The 26345-nt window shown below is 33.7% G+C and overlaps 3 protein-coding genes, 1 long non-coding RNA gene and 1 pseudogene across 10 annotated transcripts; 4 read left to right on the top strand and 1 right to left on the bottom strand.

The window, feature by feature from the left end:
• The first annotated feature begins 1480 nt into the window (after positions 1–1480).
• On the top strand, positions 1481–5615 carry LOC117134291 (annotated as a pseudogene).
• A 1672-nt stretch (positions 5616–7287) lies between these two features.
• Positions 7288–18630, top strand: LOC117134202. 4 transcript variants are annotated; one of them, XM_033292206.1, is made up of 3 exons: positions 7288–12416; positions 12531–12602; positions 12674–18630. In XM_033292206.1, exon 3 carries the CDS (start codon positions 13258–13260, stop codon positions 15376–15378), a length of 2121 nt encoding a protein of 706 aa, XP_033148097.1. In that variant the 5' UTR covers positions 7288–12416; positions 12531–12602; positions 12674–13257; the 3' UTR covers positions 15379–18630. The 4 variants fall into 4 exon arrangements, with proteins under 4 accessions (XP_033148097.1, XP_033148095.1, XP_033148098.1 ...); XM_033292204.1 differs by having other exon boundaries at positions 12511–12602; XM_033292207.1 differs by lacking the exon at positions 12531–12602.
• On the top strand, positions 15486–18630 carry LOC103868646. Of its 2 annotated transcripts, XM_033292209.1 has the most exons (4): positions 15486–15937; positions 16022–16121; positions 16203–16578; positions 16659–18630. In XM_033292209.1, the coding sequence occupies exons 1-4, from the start codon at positions 15546–15548 to the stop codon at positions 16958–16960; spliced, it is 1170 nt and encodes a 389-aa protein (XP_033148100.1). In that variant the 5' UTR covers positions 15486–15545; the 3' UTR covers positions 16961–18630. The 2 variants fall into 2 exon arrangements, with proteins under 2 accessions (XP_033148100.1, XP_033148099.1); XM_033292208.1 differs by having other exon boundaries at positions 16022–16578.
• Positions 18120–21639, top strand: LOC108872287. 3 transcript variants are annotated; one of them, XM_033292212.1, is made up of 9 exons: positions 18120–18338; positions 18422–18548; positions 18662–18949; positions 19017–19235; positions 19433–20531; positions 20620–20783; positions 20861–20981; positions 21044–21230; positions 21307–21639. In XM_033292212.1, the coding sequence occupies exons 1-5, from the start codon at positions 18148–18150 to the stop codon at positions 19766–19768; spliced, it is 1161 nt and encodes a 386-aa protein (XP_033148103.1). In that variant the 5' UTR covers positions 18120–18147; the 3' UTR covers positions 19769–20531; positions 20620–20783; positions 20861–20981; positions 21044–21230; positions 21307–21639. The 3 variants fall into 3 exon arrangements, with proteins under 3 accessions (XP_033148103.1, XP_033148101.1, XP_033148102.1); XM_033292210.1 differs by having other exon boundaries at positions 20861–21230; XM_033292211.1 differs by having other exon boundaries at positions 20861–21230; positions 21288–21639.
• Positions 21640–21829: 190 nt separating this feature from the next.
• LOC103868625 lies at positions 21830–25028 on the bottom strand. The gene is made up of 3 exons (XR_632979.3): positions 23657–25028; positions 22891–23022; positions 21830–22651 (listed from the first exon to the last, which is right to left on the bottom strand). It is a non-coding gene; the product is annotated as an uncharacterized LOC103868625 (long non-coding RNA).
• Positions 25029–26345: the final 1317 nt, after the last annotated feature.

Raw genomic sequence — 26345 nt, 5'->3', positions numbered from 1 at the left:
TTTTCTAAAACCATGTCATCTATTTTAAGTGTCATGTCATCATTTTTCAGCAAATTATTGTAGTCACGACATGTGTATAAATCACTTCGCATATATAGTCTAGGGGATTCATAAATATGTTCACACTATATATTTTGTATTTTTTAAATATAAAACTCTCATGCATGGTTTCAATAAAACTTTGGATTTTTCTGTTCGAATCAAAATAAATAACGAATCAAAAGCTAACTAGATATATATATATACCTATATATTATTTTATTGTTTTCGGATAAAGTTGGGCAAAATATTTATAAATTTTGATTTGATTCGTTATCCGTTTTGATTTGAATCAAAAAATATGGATATCCGTAACTCTACAAAGCAAATCAAATACTAAAATACAATACCAAAAAAAAACAGATCACAAATACCAATATTTTTAGGAACGAATATCTAATTCAATCTGTTATATGCATATATACATATATGTACAGCATTGTATATATTATATAACAACATATATATATATATTATAGTTTATATAAGTTTTACAATATTTATGAATTAAATTTATTATATTAGGTATTAAAATTTAAAGTTAAATAATATTTTATTTTTGTAATAAAATGTTATTATTAAAATTTTCAATTATGTTTAAATTTTTATTTTATCTACGGATCAAATCGGATATTCTTTAAAATTCTAAATCATTTCGGATATCAGAGTCACCGACTATCCAGGTGGCTAAGGATTGAATCGACATGAATGCCTCCAAATAACCGGATATTCGATATGTGTCCACCTCTATTTACGGATACAATTTATTTTTCTGTATATGAAAAAAATTCACTAATGTCAAGGCCTTTTTAATTTTTATTAATTTTTTATTTTTATCTTTCATGTATTATTTTGAATAAAAAAGTCATTTAATATTAATTAACAATATCTTATATATTTGTCAACAATTTTTATATACTTTTACATACACATACATGCGCACCTTGATGTGAGCACCTTGTAACTAAGTATTTACCACAACTGAAGTATCTATTTTTTGGAAGTTGAAATATTTTTTCTTAATGGTTCTTTCACTACCGACCAAATTGTAGTGAATGATTTGTCTTAATAATTTTCTTTTCTTTTTCTTGAACTATTATCCGTTTAGAAACTATGATATGAAACCATTGGTTCGACATGACGATTATCTAAATTCATAACATGAAATAAAACAAATAATAGTAATTTTTTTTTTACAAAAAAAACTAAAAAATCAAACATTCTAATCGAATAAACAAAAATAAATATTAATTTAAAATAATAGTTATATTTTAAGAGATTAAAAACCAAAGACAATTTAAAACCGAACCGATATCCAAATTAAACAGATTTAATGTATTTTTTATTAAAAATAACAAAACTAATAATCACATCTCGCGCAATCCGTAGATTATTACCTAGTCGATTATTAATGAACGAACACTCGTAAACCAACACACTAAATGTTCCCTATAAGTACATTATACATCCATTAAGCTATTGGTACAAAAAAAATGATAGGCTCATACTATAATTTCAGTTTCTATCTTCCTATCGCTCTTCTTCTCTTCTCCTATGCAAAGTTATTAAGCACTTCTGCATCTCTAACACCGGACCTGTGCGATCCAGATGAAAGAGTTTTGCTTCTCAAGCTGAAGGCTGAGTTCAAAATTTGGAAGTCTGGTGAGTTTAACGACTACTTTGGTGACTCTGTGACAATTTATGATGACACGGTGGTGAACGTTAAGTCTTACCCAAAGACCAAATCATGGGGGAATAGCACGGAGTGTTGTAGTTGGAAAGGTGTCACATGCCATACAAAGTCAGGAAAGGTAATTGGTCTCGATCTAAGTTGCAGCTATCTTTATGGCCGTCTCGAACCGAATTCCAGTTTGTTTAGACTGATACATCTCAAAACTTTGAACCTTGCTTGCAATAATTTCACTTTTTCTCCAATCCCTCATAAGTTCAACAATCTCATGTTGCTAGAAACACTAAATCTCTCTGGATCTTCATTGAAAGGTCCAATACCAACAGAAATTCTCCAACTCACCAATTTGGTGTCTCTCGATCTTTCTTCTTTTTCCTATATTTCTTATCTTTTACCTCCTCCAAGTTGGCTGTTCATTGAAAACCCACCATATTTTCTCCATCTACTTGCTAGTAACCTTAAGAACCTTAGAGCCTTGGATATGAGCTTTGTAAACATATCTTCAAAAATCCCCCACGAGTTTTCAAAGATGCAATCTCTGAGATGGCTACATCTTCAGAACTGCTACCTGGATGGAGAATTTCCAAGCAGTATTTTTCTGATACCAAACTTACAGTCCATTATCCTGAGTCACAACCCAAATCTGAGAGGCAAACTTCCTGTTTTTCGTAGAAACAACTCTATGAAAGTCATGGAGTTTTTTATGACATCTTTCTCAAGTGTCATACCTGATTCCATCGGCAACCTTAAACATTTAGTTTCTTTGACACTTGATTCGTCCAAACTACTCAGGCTCTCTCTTTAACTGGTGAAATCCCATCTTCCATTGGCAATCTAAAACAGTTGATCACGTTTGAGGTTGCCAATAATCACCTCACCGGAAACATTCCATCTGCAATCTTCAACTTAACCAAACTACTCAGGCTCTCTCTCGATTCAAACCACTTCATAGGTTCCCTCTCACCTAACATTGGGCAACTCTCCGAACTGGTAGCCGTTGTTGCCCATGATAATCTTTTTACTGGAGCAGTTCCTTCATCCTTGTTCCAAATCTCTTCATTGGAAGAAATTGATTTGGAGAATAACCAACTCAGTGATCTGGTTGGATTCGAGAATTTTTCTCTGTTATCCAATTTAGAATATCTCTACCTTGGGTCTAACAATTTCAGAGACAATAGTCCAGTTGACTTAAATGTCTTCTCTTCTCTCAAGAAGCTAGTACGGCTAGATCTTTCGGGCATCCCTCTTTCAACATCAAACATCACTTCAGATTCTGATTTTTCATCAAATTTCGAGTTTTTGTTCTTGTCAAGCTGCAACATCACTGAGTTTCCTGATTTCATAAGAGACCAGAGAAATCTAATGTCTATATACCTTTCCAACAACAACATCAAAGGTCAAGTACCAGACTGGTTATGGAGATTACAAGAGCTGCGATATCTGGATCTTCATAACAATGGTCTCATCGGAAGTCTTCCTCACATGTGCATGCATGCCAAGCATTTAAGGGTCATTGACGTCAGCCACAACCTATTGGAGGGAAAGCTTCTTCCATCTCTAACCAGTTGTTCTCGTCTGGAAGTTCTTAACTTGGAGAGTAATGCTATCAACGACACATTCCCGTTCCACTTGAATTCCTTGCAGAGCCTAGAAGTTCTTGTCCTCCGATCCAACAAGTTTCATGGCATGTTGCATCACTCCAATGGGGGGGCTTGGTTCGGGTTTCCTGCCTTGAAAATCATTGATGTATCACATAACGATTTCCACGGTACCTTACCATCTGATTACTTCCTCAACTGGACTGCAATATCCACGAATGAAGATAATTCTACGCAACCGGAATACATCGAGGTTCTCTTCAACTACGTTTCTGTTATGTTGATGAGTAAAGGAGTATCAATGGCAATGGAACGTGTCCTCACAATCTACACAATCATTGATTTTTCTGGAAACAGAATCCATGGACAAGTTCCTGAATCCATTGGACTCTTGCAGGGACTCTATGTTCTCAATCTGTCAAGAAATGCTTTCACAGGACACATCCCATCTTCTTTGGCAAACCTTACTGCACTGGAATCACTGGACCTATCCCAAAACAAGCTTTCTGGTGAGATCCCTCCACAGCTAGGGGACCTCTCGTCTCTTGAGTGGATCAACGTTTCACATAACCAGCTCGTAGGTTCAATACCACAAGGTACACAGTTCCAGCGACAAAACTGCTCTTCCTATGAGGGAAACCCTGGACTTTATGGTCCTTCCCTTAAGCCTGTTTGTGGAGATCCAACATCGCCAGAAACTGAACCACCAGTGCCCGAAGAAGAAGACGAAGACGAAGAAGTGGAAAGGTTGAGTTGGGTAGCAGCAGGGTTCGGCTTTGCACCTGGAATTATAATTGGAGTAACCATCGGATACATCCTGAGGAATCTTGCCAGAAGAAGGCACTGAAGCACTCGTTAGCTTCATCCATCTCATTGCTGTTCTGTTCAATAAAATTATTGCATTTTAGTATCATGGTATTTTTGTTGTATTGCAAGGACACTAGTGATATATAAAACTTTTATCTATAATATTTGAATTAGCAAAACAAGAATCATGTCTACACCTCTCCCTAACTTGGTCAGAGCTTGGCTCAGCCGCCACTAGAGCCCAACTGTTATGACACACACAAGAAACAGAACAAGAGCCCCCCAAGATTTCAAAGGCCCCGGAGAAATCAGCTGATACGCTTGGGCCAAAGGAAGAATCAGATACTGCTGACGTGGCTAGTCCTTTAAAGGCAAGATATGAAGGGAAGGAAGGAGCAAAGAGTCGAATGGAGAAAGAGTCTTTGGCAGTTATGATAGTTGAATAAATACTCTGTATTGTGGTTGGAGAAGACTATCGAAGATCAGAAGTGAGTGAGACGAGAGTCTTGAGGCGATCTCTTAGGAGATTCGTATGCGAGTAACGATGTATTCATGTGTGAGGATCATCGTTATCTCTTGAGGCTTAGATAATCTGTAATCGACATTGTTACGAGGTTTACAAGTAATCGATAAGTTCACCAGCTCAAACTTATCATCAGCACTAAGCAGAACCTACTGAGCATAAAAGAACCCTAAAACAATGAAGAAATATTTAATAGGCAATTGAAATTAGAAACTCGAAACCTTTGGATTTCAAAACAAAACACTGAGAGTCTGAGACTCTGACCCTAAACGATTAGCAATAGGATGATTACTACGCTAATATATTTAATAAGAAAAAACAAATGCTCAAACGTCTTGTGGTCACGTCAGATGTGCCTTTTGCGTGTCCTCAGTTCGAAATCTGCTGGGGTATTTTTATCACTTGTTTAATTGCATGGTATTCGAACCCAGGTTAGCAGTGTAAGCGATTATAAACTTACCGTTGTGCTAGAAAGAACATGTTTTCAGCATTGGAAAAACATGTTATACTTCATCAATTTTAAATAAACTTACCATGTTTTTCTAATTATTTACGATCAATTAACTATTTATATAATCTTATATGGATTATGTTTTATAATTTTACTGTCAAAAAATTGTTAATGAAATTTGAATTCAGCAACTTATTCTCAAACGAAAAGAGTTATGGATTGATGGATTCTTCATGATTCTTTATGTTTATAATAAATATGTTCAAAACAAATTATATAATTTCTAAAAGAGAAAAAGACTAAAGATAGCACCAAAACCAAGTTTCTGTTTCCAAACTAGCACTCAACGCTCAAAATCACAAAAATAGGTTTAGAGTTAAGGGGTGGGGTTTTGGAATTAGGGTTTAAAATTTTATAAAATAAAAAATAAATACTAAAAAATTAAAAATAAAAATAAAATTTAAAAAACAATTCCAAAAAGTATTTTTGAATTATAAAAAGAAAATTTGAAAAAAAATTAAAAAAATTTCAAAAAAAAAAATTTCAAAAAAAATTATAAAAAATTTTGAATCTGAAACTATAAAAAAAATTTCTTTTATTTATTTTTGGTTTGTTTATTTAATTTTAAATCAAGGGTATTAGGGATATTTTACTCTTTAATGAATGTCATTTTTGTGACTTTCTCCTTCTAGTTCCATTTTTGAGACAAAAACTCTAAAGGTGCTATTATTGACAATTGCCCTTTCTATAAATGTGTACAAAATTCCTTCTGAATTTTAATGAAAAACTAGGATAAGACATGCGCCTTGCGCAGAGTAAATATATATGTAAATTATTTAAGAAATATCGTACGAAAAAAAATTATATTATTGATCAAATTAATATATTTGGCCCTTAAAAAAATTCAAAAACTTTTTTGTTAATTACATAATTTGTTTACTAATGAACTGATCTCATTTTTAAAAATATTTTAGGTCAAAAAATTATTTATCGCATAAAAACCTAACATTTAGGTCGAAGAATCTCATGCCTACTATTTGGTTACAATGAAACTATGTCAACTCGGTTTTATATCATGATTTAGCAATTTAAAAGTTACTTATGGTTATGAGAAATTTACGTTCACGTGCCAATCCTATTTATCTTTGATATTTTTCTCCTTTTTGTGTCATTTTAGTTATTGCTCGATATAAATATTGATTTTTGAGTTTATTTTCATTTCTTTCTTTTATTATGGCATGGGATTTAGAAAATGTTTAAGATTCAAAATTATTAAAGAGATACATAATTAGGTTAAGATCTGCGTCTTGTGCAGAATAAATACTTATTTTATATTTTTCTGCATAATACGAAATAATAAAATAATAATTATATATTAAATAACTAAGAAATCAGTTACTATTATGTAATAAATTTGCTTGCACATATAAATCAAATGACCGCTCTTGTTTATTCGCAACTATTTTAGAATAAATAATTCAAATTAGTCAATCTTATCTATCGTATATGATAAATAATTAAATTTAAACGATATGAAGTATATATATATATATATTAACATAAAGACCTATTAAAATAAAATTATTTTATGATTTTATTATCATTGTATCTTATTATAGAAAAAAATGTAAACATTGATCACAAAAGTTTATGTGAGACTTTTAACAGTTTTAGTAATTTATACTCGTTTTGAAAAATTCAAAATACAACATATACAAAAAATCTTAATTTTTAAAATACGATTAATGTAGTTGTGTAATTTATTTTAAAGGTAAGAATTAAACAAAAATGATAGAAAGCATACAGATTATTAGCAAATCTTCATTATTTAAAATCATTAATTACTATATATATCATAATCACATTAGGTAATTATGTAGGTTTTATTTTAGGAAATAATATATAATAAATAGCCACCTTGCTTTATTTAATATCATATGATATCATATAGTTGGTCTTAAATATTTCTAGTGAGATATAAAAATCGAATTGAACAAACATGTTTTTCAATTTTAGTGTGAGGCTGACACATATGATTAATTAACTACCTAATTGATTGACACATAAGCAAGGAGTCTTTTTTAATTATTACAAAATTGAGGTTGCATCTTTTCAAATGTTCCTCAATTAATATATAGGGGATAAGTTTCACCAAAAAACTGTTAAGATCCAAATGTTGCTACATCATTAGAATAATGAAAAATCTATATACCATTAGTTCTATTCTTCTGAGAATAAAATAAATAAATTAATTTTATACAAACAAAATTAAATTTTGGACAGTAAATTTATGAAACATAATCCAATTAGGACTATACTAATAGTTATGAAAAGTGACATAATTATCAAAACAATATTATAAAATTTATTTAATTTTTAAATAAATCATTATTAAAATAATGATATGTTAACTAACTATTTTAGAATATAAATGAAAATTATTTAACTTTTATTTTGAAGAAAATAATGAAAACATTATATTTTTATTTAGTCAATATTTATCTTTATAAAATGTTATAGTTACTAAATACTTTATTCTACAAGTTAACATCCAATTTTGTTTTTTTTTTTAATGTTGATTTATTTTTTGCCAAAAAAATCATCAACTTTAATAGCCATTTTAGTTATAGTGTTAGTCAACGATTGACTAACGATAGCACTAAAATGATGTGATCAACGAAAGTTTATGATTAAATGGTTTGTCGATAAATTTAAGTGTTTTTTATGAAAAAGTTTGTGTTTTATTTCAATCACATTTAAAAGTTGATGATTTAAATGATATTTTCCTTTTTAAGTTTTGGTACTAGTGTGTTTATATTTGAAAAAGTAATATAAATTAATTTTGATGGCTTTACTTCTGCAACACCTTCAACAATCTTTCTCCATCTTCCTATAGCTTGTTGAATCTGAGTTGAGTTTTGTTGGATTCGAATAAGAGAATACAAAACTTGATTGTGTTTATTTCGAAGCTGTTTTATTAATCAGAAAAGAGTGAGATTACAGAATGTATAAATAAGAGGAAAAACTAGCCAGCGCTCGTTAGAGTTGGCTGGAAAAATACAAGTCGGCGAGAAGAGTAAAGTGTAAAACCATAATTTTTAGCCGTCAGTCTCTGTTGAATTCAAATTTGGATCCTTTCCTTGGTAGCCCTTTTTTATCTTTTTATAAGTGAACCTCATATCCCCTTTGTCCTATGTCGGTTTGCCTTAGCCAGGCTAAGCTTAACGGACCAAGCAAATGGGCTGAGAATTTGGGCTAATGAGCCGAGATCATGTGCCGAGCTCGTAGCGCTGAGTAAAGTTAGGCTGTTTAGCTGAGGACTAGTGTCGAGCTGATGACGCAGAATGGTGTTTAGGAACTATACATTTTTTTGGATCAGATCGGTTTGGATAATGTTGTGTTCGAGTCGAACTTTTATTTTTTTTCATAAAATTCGAAGTGAACCAAATTAGAAATAGTTTAGGTTAATTCGGGTTCAAAGCCAAAAAATCTAAAAAGGCCGAAAATCCCAAGTTTAATCCGAAAAAACAGGTCATTAATATATTCGGGGTATGAATATTTTATTTATAACTTATATTATATATAAATTAATATTTTAAGTATTCTGGTGGCCGTTCGATTTTTGGTTCGATTTTAATGTTTTGAATTTAGAAAAATAAGAATCGTTCGAGTTTTTGTAAATTTCTGTCAAGTTTTTGTTTAGCTTCAGTTTATTTTTCTGGTTTCAGATAATATGTCCACAACTAATGTCTCATTAGTTTCTTATCCTTGTTTAATCTCTATCTCTAAAACATGATCATTTTTTGTTATTATCCTTAGAATACCTAATAATATTCAGAATATTAAACTCATATTTTTATGTTTTTCAAATAAAATAACCCTGAACTTAAAATCTAAATATTGAAATAGTAACAATGAAAATACCTATATATGGCTAAGTCTCTCTCTCTTTAAGCATAACTAGATTCTGACCAGCGCGGTTGCGAGGGATTATTTATAATTTATGTTTTTAGATTACAATTTTATGATTTAATGACATTTTACAAACTTTACTGCCAAATTGCATTTTTTGTTTTCGGTTTGATTCCAGTTTAGTTGCAATGTTTGAATTCCATTTTAAAAAGTAACCGTTCTGTTATTTATAAATTTGGCTTTGGTTTGGGTTGGTTATTTTAGTTTTTGGTTTGGTTCAAATAACAGTCTTAAGAACCTGATAAAATTTCAAGTTGAGTTTGAGTGTCTCGGTATGAATAGGGATATGTAATTTTCGAGTCGATTATGATTTAGGTAGCTATATTTCCGTTTTTTTTCTTTGTTTTTTATTTTATTTTATTTTATTTTATTGAATAGTTTTATACTTTAAATATGTTTAGAAATTCTTTATACTTCAAGATTATATACCAAGTCAGAATATATATATATATATATTAATTACGTACATATATCTTTTAAAGGTAATATGTATATTCTACAGTTGTGATCAAAATAAACCCATATCATTTTGAAACATTAAATATTTTTATTCTAAATAAGGATTAAGTAGCTATATTTTTTGGTAAATAAGTTACTATATATTAGTGGTTGTTGAAATTAATTATTTATATTTTAATATGTTTAAGGGACTAATATGTCTCATACTCATTTGATACAAACATAATGTAAAATTAATAAAGTCATGTAAGATACCTATTCTTGACCTATTCTTGAATATATGCAAGGTATAATCGAAAGAAAATTTAGGGTAGCCTTTCATTTATAATTATAGATCTTTTTTCTTATGAAAAGGTAAATTATGTTTGTTATATTGTATAAATAATAGTATTGTTGATTTGTTTTTGTTGCCATTCAATTTAAATTATTATTTTACATTACAGTTACCTTCAACTTATTTTTTTGGCAATAATATAATTCATATAACGTAGATAAAACTATTTCTATCTAATTTTATTTAATAGTTTTTAAAAATTTGTTAGTGTTTTTGAAAAATAAAATTATATTTAATGGTTTTCGTATTGAATATATTTGAGATCTACTGCGTTAAACTAATTTATAGACGATAAGAATATAAGTCTAATGAAATGTTGCTTGGATACAAAACAACTTAAGACTAATGATAAAGTGAAAAGAACATTTTACTTTTTTCATATCAAGCAAACTTACAATTTCTCAAATTATTTCATAAATAACCGGACCCATGATAGTGGTATCCTTAAAGACCAACACATCAAAGAAAAACCTAAAAACAATGATCCAGCTTTCATGTCTGTCATGACTTCATAACAGAACATGTTGGTGTACAATTCTCTTCATGTTAGGATTTTTTTTCAAAAACAAAGAGCTCCAGAGAATCTTTTTTCTGAAAAAGAAAATGTATTTTGTTATACGTTCACCTACATAAGCCCATCTGATAACCTGCAAAGGTATCATTCCAAGCAAACACTCGATAAAACGAAGAGGTAAAGACAAACATCAACTTTTGTTTGAAAATCAATTACAAAAACTCCATTTTGTGTGTATAGGTTCATACCGTTGCATCTACCGGTAGGCGGTAAGATCAGCTCCAAGAACATGGAGAGTTAACTTAGCAGTACTACTAATCCAGGTCTTCATGGATAAACTTCTTGGGATCTTTCTTGCTAGTCTCGCAGAGAACAGCATTATGAAAATTTTAGTATCACCTCGGTTAGTACGCACCGTAATTGATTGCTATGTTTAGTTTTGGACATTTTTTCAATCTCAGGAAAAATGTGAGTAATATGTTTAATCGCAAGGACTGATCCCATCACCTTGAACCAAAAAACAGAACTTTTAAATCATCAGGGTTCTAGTAAACAACAATCCAAAACAAAGAAACAGTTGCAATGTGAACAAAATCATCTAATCATCACCTGAAAGTTTGTAGTAGCTTGAGAATCTCCGATGAACTGTCCTTGCCTGAGACAAAATCAAACCAGGAAAAAGTTTAAAACTTCTTGACTCATATTCCCACACAAGAAATTGATGATACAAAAAAAAAAGAAAAAAACTGTTAACTAGTCTTTTTAGTGTTAGCTTCGAAAGTATCAGTTTTGACGGTTAAGGTGTCGTATTACTCATTCTCCATCACCATACCTTCCTTGTGAAAAACCAAAAACACAAATTAATCAAGACTGAAGCTTGTTAAAATATTAGATCACACCAATTTTATAAGAAAGAACACGGGTGGAGGTTATATTATCAATGTGTTCCCATTTCGTTTGTGACGGAAAAAGGAATTATCGGAAAAAAGATCTTATTAAGAAAGCCAGAATCAAGGATCACCAATCAGAAAAAAAAAAGCAGAGTCGACGTGAGATGATCATGCATGAAGCTTACTGGTCATGTGGATTATTAAGAAATCACTTAAATAAGCCAATAAGATGAAACATCAGTGGAGATTTGAATCATGACGCTGAAAAGAAACTATCGAATCCACTGGAAACTCCAGAAGGCAAAGCGGCCACATGATTGCAATTTACAAAGTCCGATCTAAGTGAGTTTCTGAAGGAAAGCGAAGACAAACATGGAGATGACTGAGATATTCGATGACCTGTTCTTGGAATACTAAACCAAATCAACAACTTTTGTTTTCCAGATTTAATTACCAATGAATCTATGAACACTGATCATGCATTTGAATATCAACAACTAATAATCAAACGCAGGGAATCAAAAATATTTTTTTTTCTGAATAAAATAGAAAGAATATCTACAATACTAAAAGCAGCATATAGAGAGCATACAGTGTGCCACGTCAGATTTTTAATTCAAGCCAATCAGAAACATGTATTTTGACACGTCACAATCGCTGGACATTTTGTGTGGGCTATGTAAATTTTTTTATTCGGCCCATCTCGACCCCCAAAACCTTTTTCGTGCCAAGTTTTGTAATTCACTTCTCTCCGACTCTTCCAATTCGTCTTCTCCAAATCTCTGAGTTCATGCCCTAACGTCCTTAGATCTCATGTTCTTGAAGTCTCATCTGGAGCCGACATAGTTGAGAGCGTCAACACTTACGCTCGCCGGAGAGGGAGAGGTGTCTCCGTGCTCAGTGGTAACGGCACGGTGGCTAACGTCGTTCTCCGTCAGCCGAGTTCTCCGTCATGGGAATAATTGCGGAACTGGAGCCGGAGTTGGAGGGGTTGTGACTTTACATGGAAAGTTTGACATAATTCCATCACTGGTACCGTGCTTCCGCCGCCCGCGCCGTCGGGATCAGGTGGGTTGTCAATCCAAGTCGAATCCAAGTCTGTAATGGTGGTCCTACGGTTCCTCCAAAAATATTGGGAGGTATGGTTCTGAAACTTTTAAGAAATAAACATGTATATGGTACACGTTTCCTGCAAAAATAAATTCTCCAACATGTTATATTTTACTTTCTAAGAAACACTTGGACTTATGAAGGAAATCTCTATCTAAACCTACCCATTTTTACTTCGACAACACCATCCCTGCGATCAAAGATTATATAAACAGGTAAGTCACGACTTACATAAACCTATCTTACCAGCAAATTTATGTGTGTTACACATACTTACTCCATGCAGCTTGGAAGTTGAAGCAGCAGAGAGTTGATACCATGGAAGGGATAAAAAGAAAGAGCTCGGGCAATAGGAGACCTCCACACATTCATCTCCAACTCCAATGACACTAGTAAAAATCTACCGCATAGCCACGAAAGTGCCACTACAAAACCGTGGCTGTATACAAAAAACCACGACCACACCACGTTACAGCCACGAAAGAAACATAGCCACGGAAAACGCGAAAACTGGCCACGAACTAGTCACGATATAGTTTTCGTGGCTAGAAAAGCCACGGTATAGCAACGAAATTTGCGTGGCCAAGCCATAGCCACGAATTTACCACTATATTTTTCGTGGCTACGTTTTGTTTTATTCTGCCGACATCAAAAAGCAAATAAATGTACGTAGCCACGCTTTTATCATGGCTAAACCGTGGCTACTATTAGCTTTTACAGTTCGAAGTAGAGAAAGGTTCGTGTGTCAGAGATATTTTTAACTAGCCACGAAGATGTCGTGGCTATAGCGTGGCTATTTGGTAAAATATATTCACTTCCCGTGAGACATTAATAACTTTTGTTCTTCAACCAAATTTTCTAAACAAAACTATGTCTTTCTACTTTGATTCAAGGGAATGGATGGATCAAAGGATTGATCCTGAGAGTAATTCTGTTTCAGAAGTGTTTCTTGGAGGCATTAACGCATTTCTTCAATTTGCGTGTAATCAAGCGGATTACATAGAGCGGCAAACGTTATTGTGTCCGTGTGCTCGATGCAAAAATGTGAAGCAACGAGATGCAAAAGTTGTTTCAAGACATCTATTCTTATATGGTTTTAAGGGAAATTACTACGTTTGGACAAGTCATGGAGAAAAATTCTACACCGTTGGTGAGAGTTCTGGAGCGAATCATTCAACGGGCGAAGAAGAAATGTGGGAGAATCCTACTTGGAATGCTCATGAAAATCACTACCAGAGTAATCTGGAAGTACCAGCGGAACCTATAGAAGAGACGGAGGTAGCAGAGCCATATCGTGATAGTGTTTTTGAAGCATTTGAAGCAGCCAGTCAACCTCTCTACGAAGGATGTGCAGACGGAATAACTCAGTTGTCTCTTGCTTCTCGGATGATGAAAGTGAAGACGGATTATAATTTGGCGGAAGCTTGTGTTGATGAGATTTCTGAAGTTTTTAAGAAAATGCTTCCGCAGCCGAATAATGCTCCAGCAACATATTACGAGACAAAGAAACTGACACGAGGGCTTGGGTTACCCCTACATAAGATTGATGTTTGCGTGAAGAATTGTATGCTATTTTGGAAGGAAGATGCGAATTTGGTTAGTTGTAAGTTTTGTAGAGAAGATCGCTACTATCCGAACAATGGAAAAGGAAAAAACAAGCCAAAGCAGAGAATGTTTTACTTGCCTATTGCAGATCGTCTGAAACGTCTGTACCAACTCGAGGCGACAGCTTCCAATATGCGGTGGCATAAGGAGCATGTGACTCCGGAAGGCGAAATGCATCACCCATCTGATGCCATAGCGTGGAAACACTTTAATGAGGTATATCCTGGATTTGCTGCTGAAAGCCGGAATATTTATCTATGTTTATCAACAGATGGGTTTAATCCGATTGGTATGAATGGAGAAGCACATTCCCTTTGGCCCGTTATTGTAACTCCATACAATTTGCCTCCGGGAATGTGTATGAAAAGAGAATTCCTTTACCTTTCGGTGCTAGTTCCGGGGCCCAAACATCCAAGAAAAAGCCTAGATATTTACCTTCAGCCATTGATTGAAGAATTACAGATGTTATGGGAGGATGGTGTGGAGGCATATGATATCTCAATGAAAGAAATATTCAAAATGCGAGCAGTTTTGATGTGGACGATAAGCGATTTTCCAGCTTATGGGATGCTTTCAGGTTGGACGACTCATGGTCGGTTGTCCTGCCCATATTGTCAAGATGAGACTGGTGCATTCTGGTTAACTAACGGAAGGAAACATAGTTGGTTTGATTGCCACAGAAGATTTTTAGATGCGGATCATCCTTACAGAAAAAACACTCAAGCATTTAGACGGGGAAAAACAGTTTTAGATCCTCCTCCTCCGTGGTTGACCGGAGAAGAAATATTCCGTGAAAGGATAAACAATATAGAAGGGTTATCAAAATCTGTTGATTGTGGAGGGAATGGACATGATAATCCATCCAAGAAAATATCCGGATATGGAGTTACTCACAATTGGGTAAAAAAGAGTATCTTCTGGGAGTTACCGTATTGGGAAAATCATCTACTTCGGCATAGCCTTGATTTCATGCATATTGAGAAAAACTTCTTCGATAACCTGACGAACACGGTGTTAAATGCTCCTGGAAAGACGAAAGACAATATCAAAAGCAGATTGGATCTTCCAGCATTATGCAAAAGGCGAGATTTAGAGATGAAAGAGGATGGAACGATGCCCATCCCAATATTCAGGCTGCCAAATGCGGGAAAAAGAGCATTCCTTCTATGGTTGAAAAATGACATAAAATTTCCCGATGGATACTCCTCCAAATTTAGTCGATGTATTGACGAAAGCAATTTAAAGCTACATGGACTGAAAAGTCACGATTGTCATGTCATAATGGAACGACTATATCCATTTGCGTTCGCTGAACTCCTTCCAAAACATGTTCACACAGCGATTAGAGGTATTTATTCATTTGTATCATTTTATAATTTACTATAATTTATGCTATAATTAATTTTATTTTTTTGTTTACAGATATTGCCCTCTTCTTCCGAGATATCTCTTCGAAGATTTTGAAAGAGTCAGATGTTGGCCTTTTAAAGGCAAATATCGGTGTGAAGCTATGTAACTTGGAAAAGATATTTCCTCCATCGTTCTTCGATGTTATGCAACATCTTCTTGTGCACCTTCCAGATGAGGTAGCCTTAGGTGGTCCCGTCCATTTTAGATGGATGTATGTATTTGAAAGATACATGTACCATTTGAAGAAGATGGTCAAAAATAAAGCACACATCGCTGGTTCGATAGTTGCACAATGGATAAACGAGGAGATTTCAAATGCTTCCTCTACCTTTTTTGGACATCCTGAAATCATGAGCATTCCAGAAGGTCCGAGTGATATTCGCTTTTCATACAATTATCCGGATATACCATCCTTGTTTTACCATGAAGGGCGAATCAGTGGTCAATGCTCAACTGGTTGGTTGAATGATGAAGATAACACTGTTCTCCAGACATTTATGATGCTCAACTGTGAAACGTTTGCTCCATATGAAAGGTAGTTCATTATTATACAAAATTTAATATAAATACATATTTATTCATATTTTTAGTTACATAATTAAGATTTAAATGTGTCCAGGATGTTTGAAGAATATATGACTCTAAGTGTTCCTGATATTACTCCGGCTGCAATGCAAAAAGCAAAAGACACCAAATTCGCTGAGTGGTGCAAAGACTATGTGAGTTATTGTTTTGTATTATTAAGTTCCAGAACTCATTTAATTAAATTTGTTATTTATAACAATGTTATTGTATTGCAGATTAATGATGCGACTCAGTTTTACACATTTCCTATGTGGATGTTGGATTTTGTACAAGGTCCTAGGCGTAGTTATAGGTCTTGGCCAATATATCACACACGTGGATACACTTTCCACACTCATAACCACGGTCAAAATAAGAAAACTCAACATTATGGTGTATGTGTACCTGGAACCAATGAGACAGACTACTATGGTCTCATACAAGAGATTATGATGGTGGAGTATCATGGTGATGTTGGCTTGAAAGTTATGGTTTTTAAATGTTCGTGGTTTGACCCGACGGAAAATCGCGGTATGAGAATACATCCATTTGGTCTTGTTGATGTCTCACCACGAAGACAATATGCAAAATATGATCCTTTCGTATTACCAGGTAAGTAAAAAAAAATTTATTTTTTTGAGATTTGATATTGATGAAAAGCCATGATTGGAAACTATGATATTTTGTAACAGGTAACTGTGATCAAGCATGTTTTATTCCTTATCCACGGGTACGTCGACAATCAGTCGATGACTGGTGGGCTTGTGCCAAAATTTTTCCCCGAGGAATCCGAGAAACGTCCGAAATTGCTTTAACGGCATGGCAAGATGATAGACGTGATCAGGTTGCTGAAAGTTCATTGTTACGGGTGGAAACACATGTTGTTGATGATGTGTCCGATTATGATATTACTCCAGTGAATCCTCCGGACGATGAATATGTATCAGATGGTGATGTAGAAGCAGACCGTGATTCAGACGATGGTTCAGAATAGACAAAAATATATTCTAAGAGTGTAAAATATGTAAAATATGTTGTAAGGTTGAATGTATTAAGAAAACAAGTTGTGAGGATGAGAAATAAGTTATAAGATTGTAAAATATATGGTAAGGATGAAAAATAATTTGTAAGGTTGTAAAATATATTGTAAGGATGAAAAATAATTTGGTAGGTTGTATAATATTTTTGTAAGATTATGGAATATGTTGTTGAGATATGTTGTTGTTGTAGGAGGAGAGGTTGATGGGTAAGAGTTTTGGGGTTATAGTTTAGGGGTTAGAGGTTTGGTGTTTTGCGAAGTGATTTAAACAAGGCCACGCTAACTTTCGTGGCTACACAGTGGCTATGATAAATCCAATCGGTTTGGCTCCAATTTATTTGGTTTTGGCTCCACAATTGTTTTTAATTTCGCGGTTGATATTAAACCAAAGCCACTGTAATTTCGTGGGCTTTTCGTGGCTATGACGAAATTTGGCAAAACCATTCGGTTTGGCTCTAATTTTTTTGGTTTTGCCTCCAATTGTTTTACAATTCGCGGGTATTATTAAAACCGAGCCACGGTTTACTACGGTTTGATCGTGGCTATGCTGAAAGGGTTTTAATCCTTTCCTCTTTCTTCTAAACACTTAGAAAAAAATATACTCTCTCCCGAGTCGCCCCCGACGAAAGCAAGTGTCCTCTCCGATTCGAAGACTCGTCGTCTCTGATTCCAACCCGCGACGTCTCTCGTTCCAAGCCGCGACGTCTTTCGTTCCCTTCTACTCTCAAGGTAGCCCTCTATTTCTTCTTCGAGAATCGTCTCGATCTAGGGTCGTCGTCTCTGATTCAGTCTCTGTCACTTGAATGTTCTTGTTGCATGTTTGGTTTTTGTTTCTGATTTAGGGTTTCAGTTTTTTTCTGTTGTTACTGTCGATTTGTTTCTTAGGGTTTTGCTTTCTCTCGATTGTCTCTGTCTTAGAATTGTCTCTGTTTCTTAGAGTTTCAGTTTCTTTCGGTTTTGTCTCTGTCGATAGAGTTGTTCGATTAAGCGATTAAGGTTTGTTTCTGTGATAGAGTTGTTCGTTGTCTCTGATTCAGTCTCTGTCTCTTAATTTTGTTGGACACTCTTATGTGTCTTTATTGTTTTAATTTCTCTTTGTCTCTGTGGGTTTTTGATTAAACTTTTTCTTCTGTTAACTGCAGATGGCCTCAAGAAGAGGACAAGGGACATCTCCTCCTATGCCTCCTGGTGCCACGGGAGTGGCTGCAACCGGACAAGCTTCATCCTCCCGTTCAAATAGCTATCCGCAAATGTCTCTCAATGCCATGTTCAATGCTCCTGCTAGGATATCCCAGCCACACCTCCATCCTGATAAGATCAATGGAGCGTTATGGTAAGCTTTCTCTCTTAGTGTTTAACTGTCATTAGATTGTTTAGGCTACTCTCTGATGTCTCTGATGTTTGTGGTCTTTTTAGGTTTTCTATTGACCCATCAGTGAATGCTTTCATCCGTGCAACATGGCAAGCATACTACATGGGACCTTGGAAGAGTTGGAGGTCTGTCCCTGACGAAAGGAGGGATTCATGGTGGCAGACGTTTGTGGTAAGTGATTTACCAACTTAAATTAACCTGTAAATTTATTCTTTGATAACACTAACTGTATTGTGTTTCAAAAAAAAAAAAATTACACTAACTGTATTGTTTTTCTTTTGTAGCAAAATTTCTACTGGGAGCAACAGTTTAATGACTTGGTCTATGCTCTCTGGAAGAAGGAAACATGGACTTCGATTGGTGAACGGATTAGCACCAAGAAGAGGAAAAACAAGCAGCCAAAGTACATCAATGAGAATGACTGGACGACCCTTATGGAGTATTGGGCGACAGAACCAGCCAAGAAGAAGAGCAAGAAAGCTGCTAAAAGCCGCAAGTCTGATCCTCTGGGTAAAGGGGTATACAAGCACAATGCAGGACCGGTTGGTTTTGCAAGAATTGAATACAACATGGTAATTTCCCTTGTCTTTATTTCTTACACTTTTGCCTAAATAATTTTTTTTTCCTTTTTTTTGGCAGACTGTGGAGACTGGTGAACCTCCATCCTACACAGACCTTGTCAGGAGGACACACACGAAAAAGGATGGGACGTTTGTGGACTATCGTGCAGAAGAACTGGTAACTCAAGCTGAGATGGAAGCTACTCAGGTCTCTAACACTAACAGTGATGGATCACCTCAAAGTCCATCAGCAACCTCAGCTCCTTCTCGCATCCTGTTAAACCAAGCTTATCTGAAGGTATGTTTTCAGACTCTTGTCATGTGTTTTGGAGTTGGAGTTGCAATTATGATTTTTGCTGTCTGTTGAGTTGGAATTAGGAGTTTTGTTGTCTGTGGAGTTGGAATTAGGTGTTGTCTGAGTCTGGTTCCTCTATAGACTCATCTTGTTATATGTGGAGTTGTTTTTGACTGTATATGCTTTGTGTTTGCTCTCAGAATGCTAAAGGTAAGAGGGGGCATATCTACGGACTTGGCAGTGCCCAGTATAGGGAACATGCGCCATCTGCAAGAGTCCCTGCTTCTCTGGCCCGCAACTTGGAGCTGGAGTTGCGAGTGAGTGGACTAGAGACAAGCTTCCAAAGTGTGATTGATGATGTAAGTGCAGTGAAGGCTGATGTAGGTGCTGTGAAGGAGGATGTGGCAACAATGAAGGAGGACTTCGCAGCAACAAGGGCTGCAATCGCTGAGCTCATCCAATCACTTCGACCCCAAGCTAACCCTCAGCAACAACCCCCTTCTACTCAGTCTCAAGACCCTTCGACTCAGGCTTAGAGGCATGTTTAGCATCTTTCTATCTAATCTTAAAACTCTCTTTTGGCTTTTAGATGCATGTGTAGCATCTTTTGATCTCTTATGTACTATCCTTTTGTTCTTAAGACTCAATGCACTTGTTTAATATCTAATCTTCTTATGTTTAGCTTTTGTAAACCAACTTTCTTATGATTATAATTTCATGTTTAATTTCAATTGTGTTTTATGGTTAAAATTAGAAATAGAAATTGAAATAGAAATTGAAATAGAAATTCAAATAGAAATTGAATTAGAACCAGAATTATAAAAAAAAACACGGTTAACCTTAGCCACGACAAAGCCGTGGGTACATAACCACGATACTAACAAGAAAAATTCGTGGCTAAGATTTCCCACGAAAACATAGTGGCAAATTCGTGGCTAAGATTTCCCACGAAAATATAGTGACAAATTCGTGGCTAATATTTCCCACGAAAACATAGTGGCAAATTCGTGGCTAAAATTTCCCACGAAAAGATAGTGGTAATCTTCGTGGCTAGACGTAGCCACGTTCCAGACAGGGTAGAACAGTGGTTATAAAAGCCACGAAACAATCGTGGTGAAACCGTGGCTAATAAGCCACGCTAAGCCACGGTTTTTCGTAGTCACGAAGCTATAGCCACGGTAGTTTCTCGACATAGAATCGTGGCTGGTAATGAGATAGCCACGGTTTTTGGCTTATGTACCCACGATTTGTTAGTGACCTTTTCGTGGCTATACGGTGTATTTTTACTAGTGTGAGCAGGTAACACTCATTCTTCAAACATACTTTAGTGCTCTTATGTTGTTTCAGGATAGACTCAACTAAGGTTAGCATTTTTGTCCTCCTCAAGACATAGGAAACTGGTTTTCTTTGCAAGGCTCAGATTGTTGGTGTCCTCAAATAAAATGGATGGTCCTTTGTTTCTTGCATCAGTTGCAGCAGGAAGCTTACAAAATCCGTCACTTTCTTCAGTTGCAACCGATATCTTTCTTCCAACCTGACATGAGTCATCAGGTCTAAACTTTCATTCCCGATCCATTTTCAAAGTAACAGCCTAATATAAATATCTGCTAACAGTTCACGTCCTCCAGATCCAGGTTTCGTGTTGAACTAGCTGTCGATGACGGAAAGGACAGTGCCACTTTTGTGGTCTTTGCCAAAGAGATGACAAAACTCATCAACAGAGAGGCAACAAATCTGGCTCTTGAGCAAGTACATTGTCCTTTCACAATTTCTATTAAATTTGGCATATAATATTTTCTCTTACTCTAAAGCCGCACAAAGCCCCCAACCTACCTAATTGAGATGAGTGGTGGTGAGGAATATCTTGAGGAGCTAGCTGGCTATGAATATGTTTCTCAGCTACGTGTGACTCCCTACAATTTCACTCCAAATCACCGTACGTTCATGTTCACCGTCTCAGCAATTAGTGAAGACCTCTTATTTGGCACTCAGGCAGGGGTAGGATAATATATGCTTTCAAAGTTTTTAAGATTGCTGATATTAATTAACACACAGGTCCTAATGTTTCTTACAGTGACATCAGCAACCCACCTCCAGTCGTTGATATGGAATCTGGAGAAGCAACAGAATCTGCCAACACCATGGGTTGGTGGAGATATCACCGGGAGTTGGTGAAGCAAGTCTGACAGGTTATGCTGCCAACGAGAACAAACGTCCCCTGAAGTGATTCTCGCAAGGCCATCTAACCGTCAACCCCAATTAGCTTTTGTTTCATTTCAATTGTCTATTTCAATATGTTCTTCTCTCCACTTTGAAGTTGGTTGTCTCTTTGATTTGCTGTAAACTATATTTTAATTGTGTAAGAATTACTATGACTTTAAATAATAAAAGGGAGTGTTAACGTGTATTTATTTATTTATCAATGACCCCAATTTTATAAATTAGTAAAGTTTAACGTCAACAATGCATAAACGTAGGTTCGGTCATGTAAATAATTTTTTTTTTATACTATCTAACTTAAAAGTGAAGACTACAGGCTAAAAATAAAAGATGCAATTTTAATTACTAACTCTGCCAATTTAAAATAATCTTTCTTGCACCAAATAAAAAAACTCAGAACAATAAACTTATTGTAACATATATAAAACTACTGAAAAAAACTTTTTAACAAATTCAGAGAAACATCAAACATATAAACATCAAACATATAAATATACCTTCAGCCATTTAAACACTAAAAATAACGCTCATAAATTCACCACATTTTAACCAGTTTTAGTCACCAAAGCGACCTCCAGTTTACTAAAAAAAACCCACGAAACAATACACAATTCAACTTAAAGTCTCACACCTACTGCACAGTTTCAATAACAACTTTACAAACTATTGCAACTCCTTGGCAACTTAACGGGTAATAACAAAAAAAATCAATATCCCCGCGCAAGCGCGGGGGTTGGCCTCTAGTAGATTTTAATAATCAAAAACCCAGAAAATGAGAAACTACACCTAGGTATAATCAATCATTCAACCAATTCTAATCAGCAATTTTTTATTTATGTGGAAGATACTTGTTTTAATTAAATAGGGTTAATCTAATGTAATGTAAATGTAGATAAAGATAAATACATAATAAAAGGTGTCTATATTTAGTCACAACATATTTAATAGGTCTAATTTTAAAATATGCCACAGTAAATTCAAATAGGACTCTATTTTAGTAGAGTAGATGGCAATTGGGATCACCCGCAACCCATTTGTCCCGCCCCGCCGCGGTACCATTTTCAGTTGAGTCTTTGCGGGTCGTACCGCCGCGGGACACGGGCCCTGAACCCTATGACCAATCCTGACCCGCACTATAGCAGCGGTTATGCGGGTCGGCCTGCGGGCCCTATCTTCAAAGCTTGACCAATCCTGTGAACCTGCAAGAAGAAGAGATTCTCATTTGTTACAAGCATACGACACTATCCATAATGTAATCAAAGTCAATGATATGACAAACAAACAGATAACTCTTAACTTATGTTTAATTAGTCATCAGGCATCACTTTCATTAATTAGTCTCGTTTTGAGTTTTAGACAATGCTCGGACTGAAGTTTTAGACATTTTTCACTTACACTTTTTCCATCATCAAACGAAACATGGTAGTATGATTTGTACCTGTTCACTTGCTGTTGTTTTGAAGCAACTCCTCTTCTGTCTACAGGTTTCCTTTTCCTTCTATTGTTGTGACGCTCTAGCTTTCTCCAGCAGCTGCGTTTTCCCTCGTCAAAGTCCGGGAGCACATATAACCTGCCATATGGTTTACTCATTCTAAGGATGGTAACAAGACCGATAAGACCAAAAAAGTCTCCCATAAACAATACTAACTAGCTATTAGATAGTTGATAAAAGTGAATTGGTTCAGCTCAGCTTATGCAGAACAAAGAGAGTTGTTTAATAATTTATGTATAATTTCTGGAACCAACAATCTCTCCGCAAGTCACCCAATTTCCTAATGATAACTTTAATTGTTTCTAACACTACCACAAAGACATCATAAATCAATCCAGATCTTGAAGATATCATGCTGAAAATAAACTTTCATGAAGATAGTTATTAGCTTATGTTTGTTACGTGTGCAGCGTTTGTAATTAGCACTTACGTTCATTAGTCATTAGTTATTACTTAATTAGTCTCGTTTTGTTTCTAAGACACAACATCAATGAGTACATAAGTAACTTCAGTTCTTTAAAGATGTGAATTGGCACCAATAATTCAACATGTAAAGGTAAAGTGCACGGAGATAAGTTCATAACCAAATTCAAATAAAACCAAACACCCAATCAGTACCAAATCCATGCAATAAATTTTCTCTAAAGAAATTGTTCGTGATTTGTGGCTCAAAAGGAAAGAAAGAAGATGATGCCGAGAAGAAGACACATACTTGATCAAACGATAAGATGAATACCATGCATGGAGAAGTTGTTGTCGAGAATCGAAGTTGTTGTGGTGGATTGAAGAAGAAGATACGCCGGAAGAGATCGTCTTTCAAATCATCAGTTCTCTCTGTTTCTTTCCCGGTGGGAGCTCGAAGAGACAAGATGACGAAGTGGGTGCGGATCCCGCGCGCCCCGCGGTACAACACGAGCCCATCCCGCTTCCGGCCCAAACCCGCACAAACTCAGCCCGCGAGGCCCGCTAAAAAATGGGCCTAGTTATGTAGTGACCAATCCCGACCCGCAACAGATCTTAATGGGCCGGTCCCGCGGGCAAACTCCTAAATTGCCATCTCTATAAATGTAAACAAAGATAAATATAAAACTTATTAAAGATGGTATAATAGAAGGTGTCTATATTTAGTCACAACATATTTAATAGGTCTAATTTTAATATATGCCACAGTATATTCAAATAAGACTCTATTTTAATAGAGTAGATTTGAGGTGTCAAATTTCTAAAATAAATAAAATCGCAAATGTTTTGCATGAGTAAATAAATAAGATCTCAAACCATCTCTACAGATATAAGTTGAGTAGAGCAAGCGGTATCTGCATTTTAAAATACAACTAGATTTTGACCCGCACATTCGTGCGGATATTTTTCATTTTATGAATGTATACTTTTGAATTATTATAAATATTTTAAGTATATAATTTTAATTTTAGTGTTATATATTGTGAATATAAACCTAATATTTTAGTAAATTGTATACATGGTAGCATCCATCATATTATTTTAGTAAATTTTATTGATATAGAATATTTTTTCGAAGTTATGATATTAATTTTTTTTTGTTAGTAAATTAAGACTTCAAAATATTAGATTACTTTAATTTTTATAACATAGTTTGTTTTTCCGTGTTACATTTCAAGAAGTTATTCTTTATTATCAATGATTATACCTTTTGAAAAATTTAAAACATTATCATTTTAAGTTTGCATACTTATTTTTTAAATTTTATATTTTGTCAAAATTGTTTGGAAAATTACACAACTATATTTGAGGTGGGAGATTATATGATTTTTGAAATTGTTTTGTTACTAAATTAATACATTATTTTATATTAATAATTTTAATTTCGGTAAGATTTTTATACATCTCTCAGAATATGTTTATAATTAATATAAATATTAAATTTATAATTAAAATTTGATTTGTCATTAATATTTTGAATGAATAATTAAAATTTCATAGTTTTCTAATAACATATTTTTAAATAGTATATGAACTAAAGGTTAGTTATAAACTATTATATTTTTGTATATTATTATTTTTTAAACAATATATTGTTGATAGTTTCAAAATAAAAAAAATAAAAAAAAAGTAGTTGTAGATATAATAGTTTAACCTATGTTAATGAATTTATGTTTATAAATTTATTTTTCTAAAAAATATAATATAGTTTACGAATTTTAACACATTTTGATGATGAGTGATAATTTATTTAAATGAAAATATTTTAAAACTAAAATAGATAAATTTACCCATATTTAATTCATATAGTACTTCTATTTTAATATAATACATAATATAATTAAAATATATATAAAATAGTATATAATTTTATTTTCTTGTTTTATAATAAATTTTTAATTAACATTGAATTAGAAAGTTATATTAGTATTTACGAAATTAATTAAGTGTTATTTTATAAAAATATTTAGAAGGTTGGTAAGATTTTGTTAGATTCTTTCTCAACATAATTTGTTATATTTAAAAATAAATTTATATTTATATTTGTTTTATTATTAATGTAAATAATAAAATATGTTAATTTTTTAGAGGTTCCTAGTATCAATACTATTAAAAGTGAAGGAGTCGAAAAAAATCTACTTATAAAAGTTGTTTGGACCCTTTCATTTAACTCATTATTTTTTTGTCTTACCTTAAATTTATACTAACAATATGTTACCATATATTTTTCTAACAATAATTTAGTCAATTCTTTTATTTATTTAAATTTCACTCCTAAATCCTAATCATTACTATTACTACATTTATCATTTTGATTTTTAATCGTAAAAATATTGAAACTAATGTTTTATATTATCACTTTTATTATATAATATATGATTTAAAGCAAGATAAATTACAAGACATATATGTGTACATTCTAACTTCCTCTTTAATCATATTATATATAAACTTTCCCACTAAAATCTCATATCATATACTAAACTTTCAACCATCTATAGTTTGATAATATTTTCATATTTAAAAATGATTTTTCTGAATATTCATGTTACCTTCACAAAAAATGAAGAAATTCATTCGTTCTATTAAAGCTAACTTGACTTCACGATATCAGTATTGATTATTCAAGATTTTGAAAATTATTTGTTTAGATATTATACTTTTATATACCTTTCACTTAAAACGAATCAATACTATTAAAAAGGAAAGAGTTTTAAAAAATCTAATATAAAAAAAGTCGTTGGAGTTATGTATAACTATTTATTATTTTTCTGATAATACATTAATCATTCTAAACATACAATATTTTAAATATTTTTAACAGATCTTAATATTATTTCTTATGATACCTTTACTCAGAAAATATATCATCAACCATGTTTTTGTACAATAACTTTAAAAATCTATATCAAAAGGTTGTTGGACCTGATATGGACGTA

Source organism: Brassica rapa, chromosome A05 (genome assembly GCF_000309985.2).
Source record: "Brassica rapa cultivar Chiifu-401-42 chromosome A05, CAAS_Brap_v3.01, whole genome shotgun sequence".
NCBI classification, from domain to species: Eukaryota; Viridiplantae; Streptophyta; class Magnoliopsida; order Brassicales; family Brassicaceae; genus Brassica; species Brassica rapa.
The sequence above is the reverse complement of the archived record's forward strand: the minus strand, read 5'-3'. Positions and strand labels throughout refer to the sequence as shown.

Bases quoted from the DNA above. Each gene is read 5' to 3' on its own strand.
- LOC117134202 (XM_033292207.1), top strand. From the start codon at position 13,258: ATGTCTTTCTACTTTGATTCAAGGGAATGGATGGATCAAAGGATTGAT.
- LOC103868646 (XM_033292208.1), top strand. From the start codon at position 15,546: ATGCAACATCTTCTTGTGCACCTTCCAGATGAGGTAGCCTTAGGTGGT. The intron at 15,938-16,021 runs GTAGTTCATTAT...AAATGTGTCCAG, and splicing joins ACGTTTGCTCCATATGAAAG to GATGTTTGAAGAATATATGA. The intron at 16,579-16,658 runs GTAAGTAAAAAA...ATTTTGTAACAG, and splicing joins TGATCCTTTCGTATTACCAG to GTAACTGTGATCAAGCATGT.
- LOC108872287 (XM_033292212.1), top strand. From the start codon at position 18,148: ATGGCCTCAAGAAGAGGACAAGGGACATCTCCTCCTATGCCTCCTGGT. The intron at 18,549-18,661 runs GTAAGTGATTTA...TTTCTTTTGTAG, and splicing joins CATGGTGGCAGACGTTTGTG to CAAAATTTCTACTGGGAGCA. The intron at 19,236-19,432 runs GTATGTTTTCAG...GTTTGCTCTCAG, and splicing joins TAAACCAAGCTTATCTGAAG to AATGCTAAAGGTAAGAGGGG.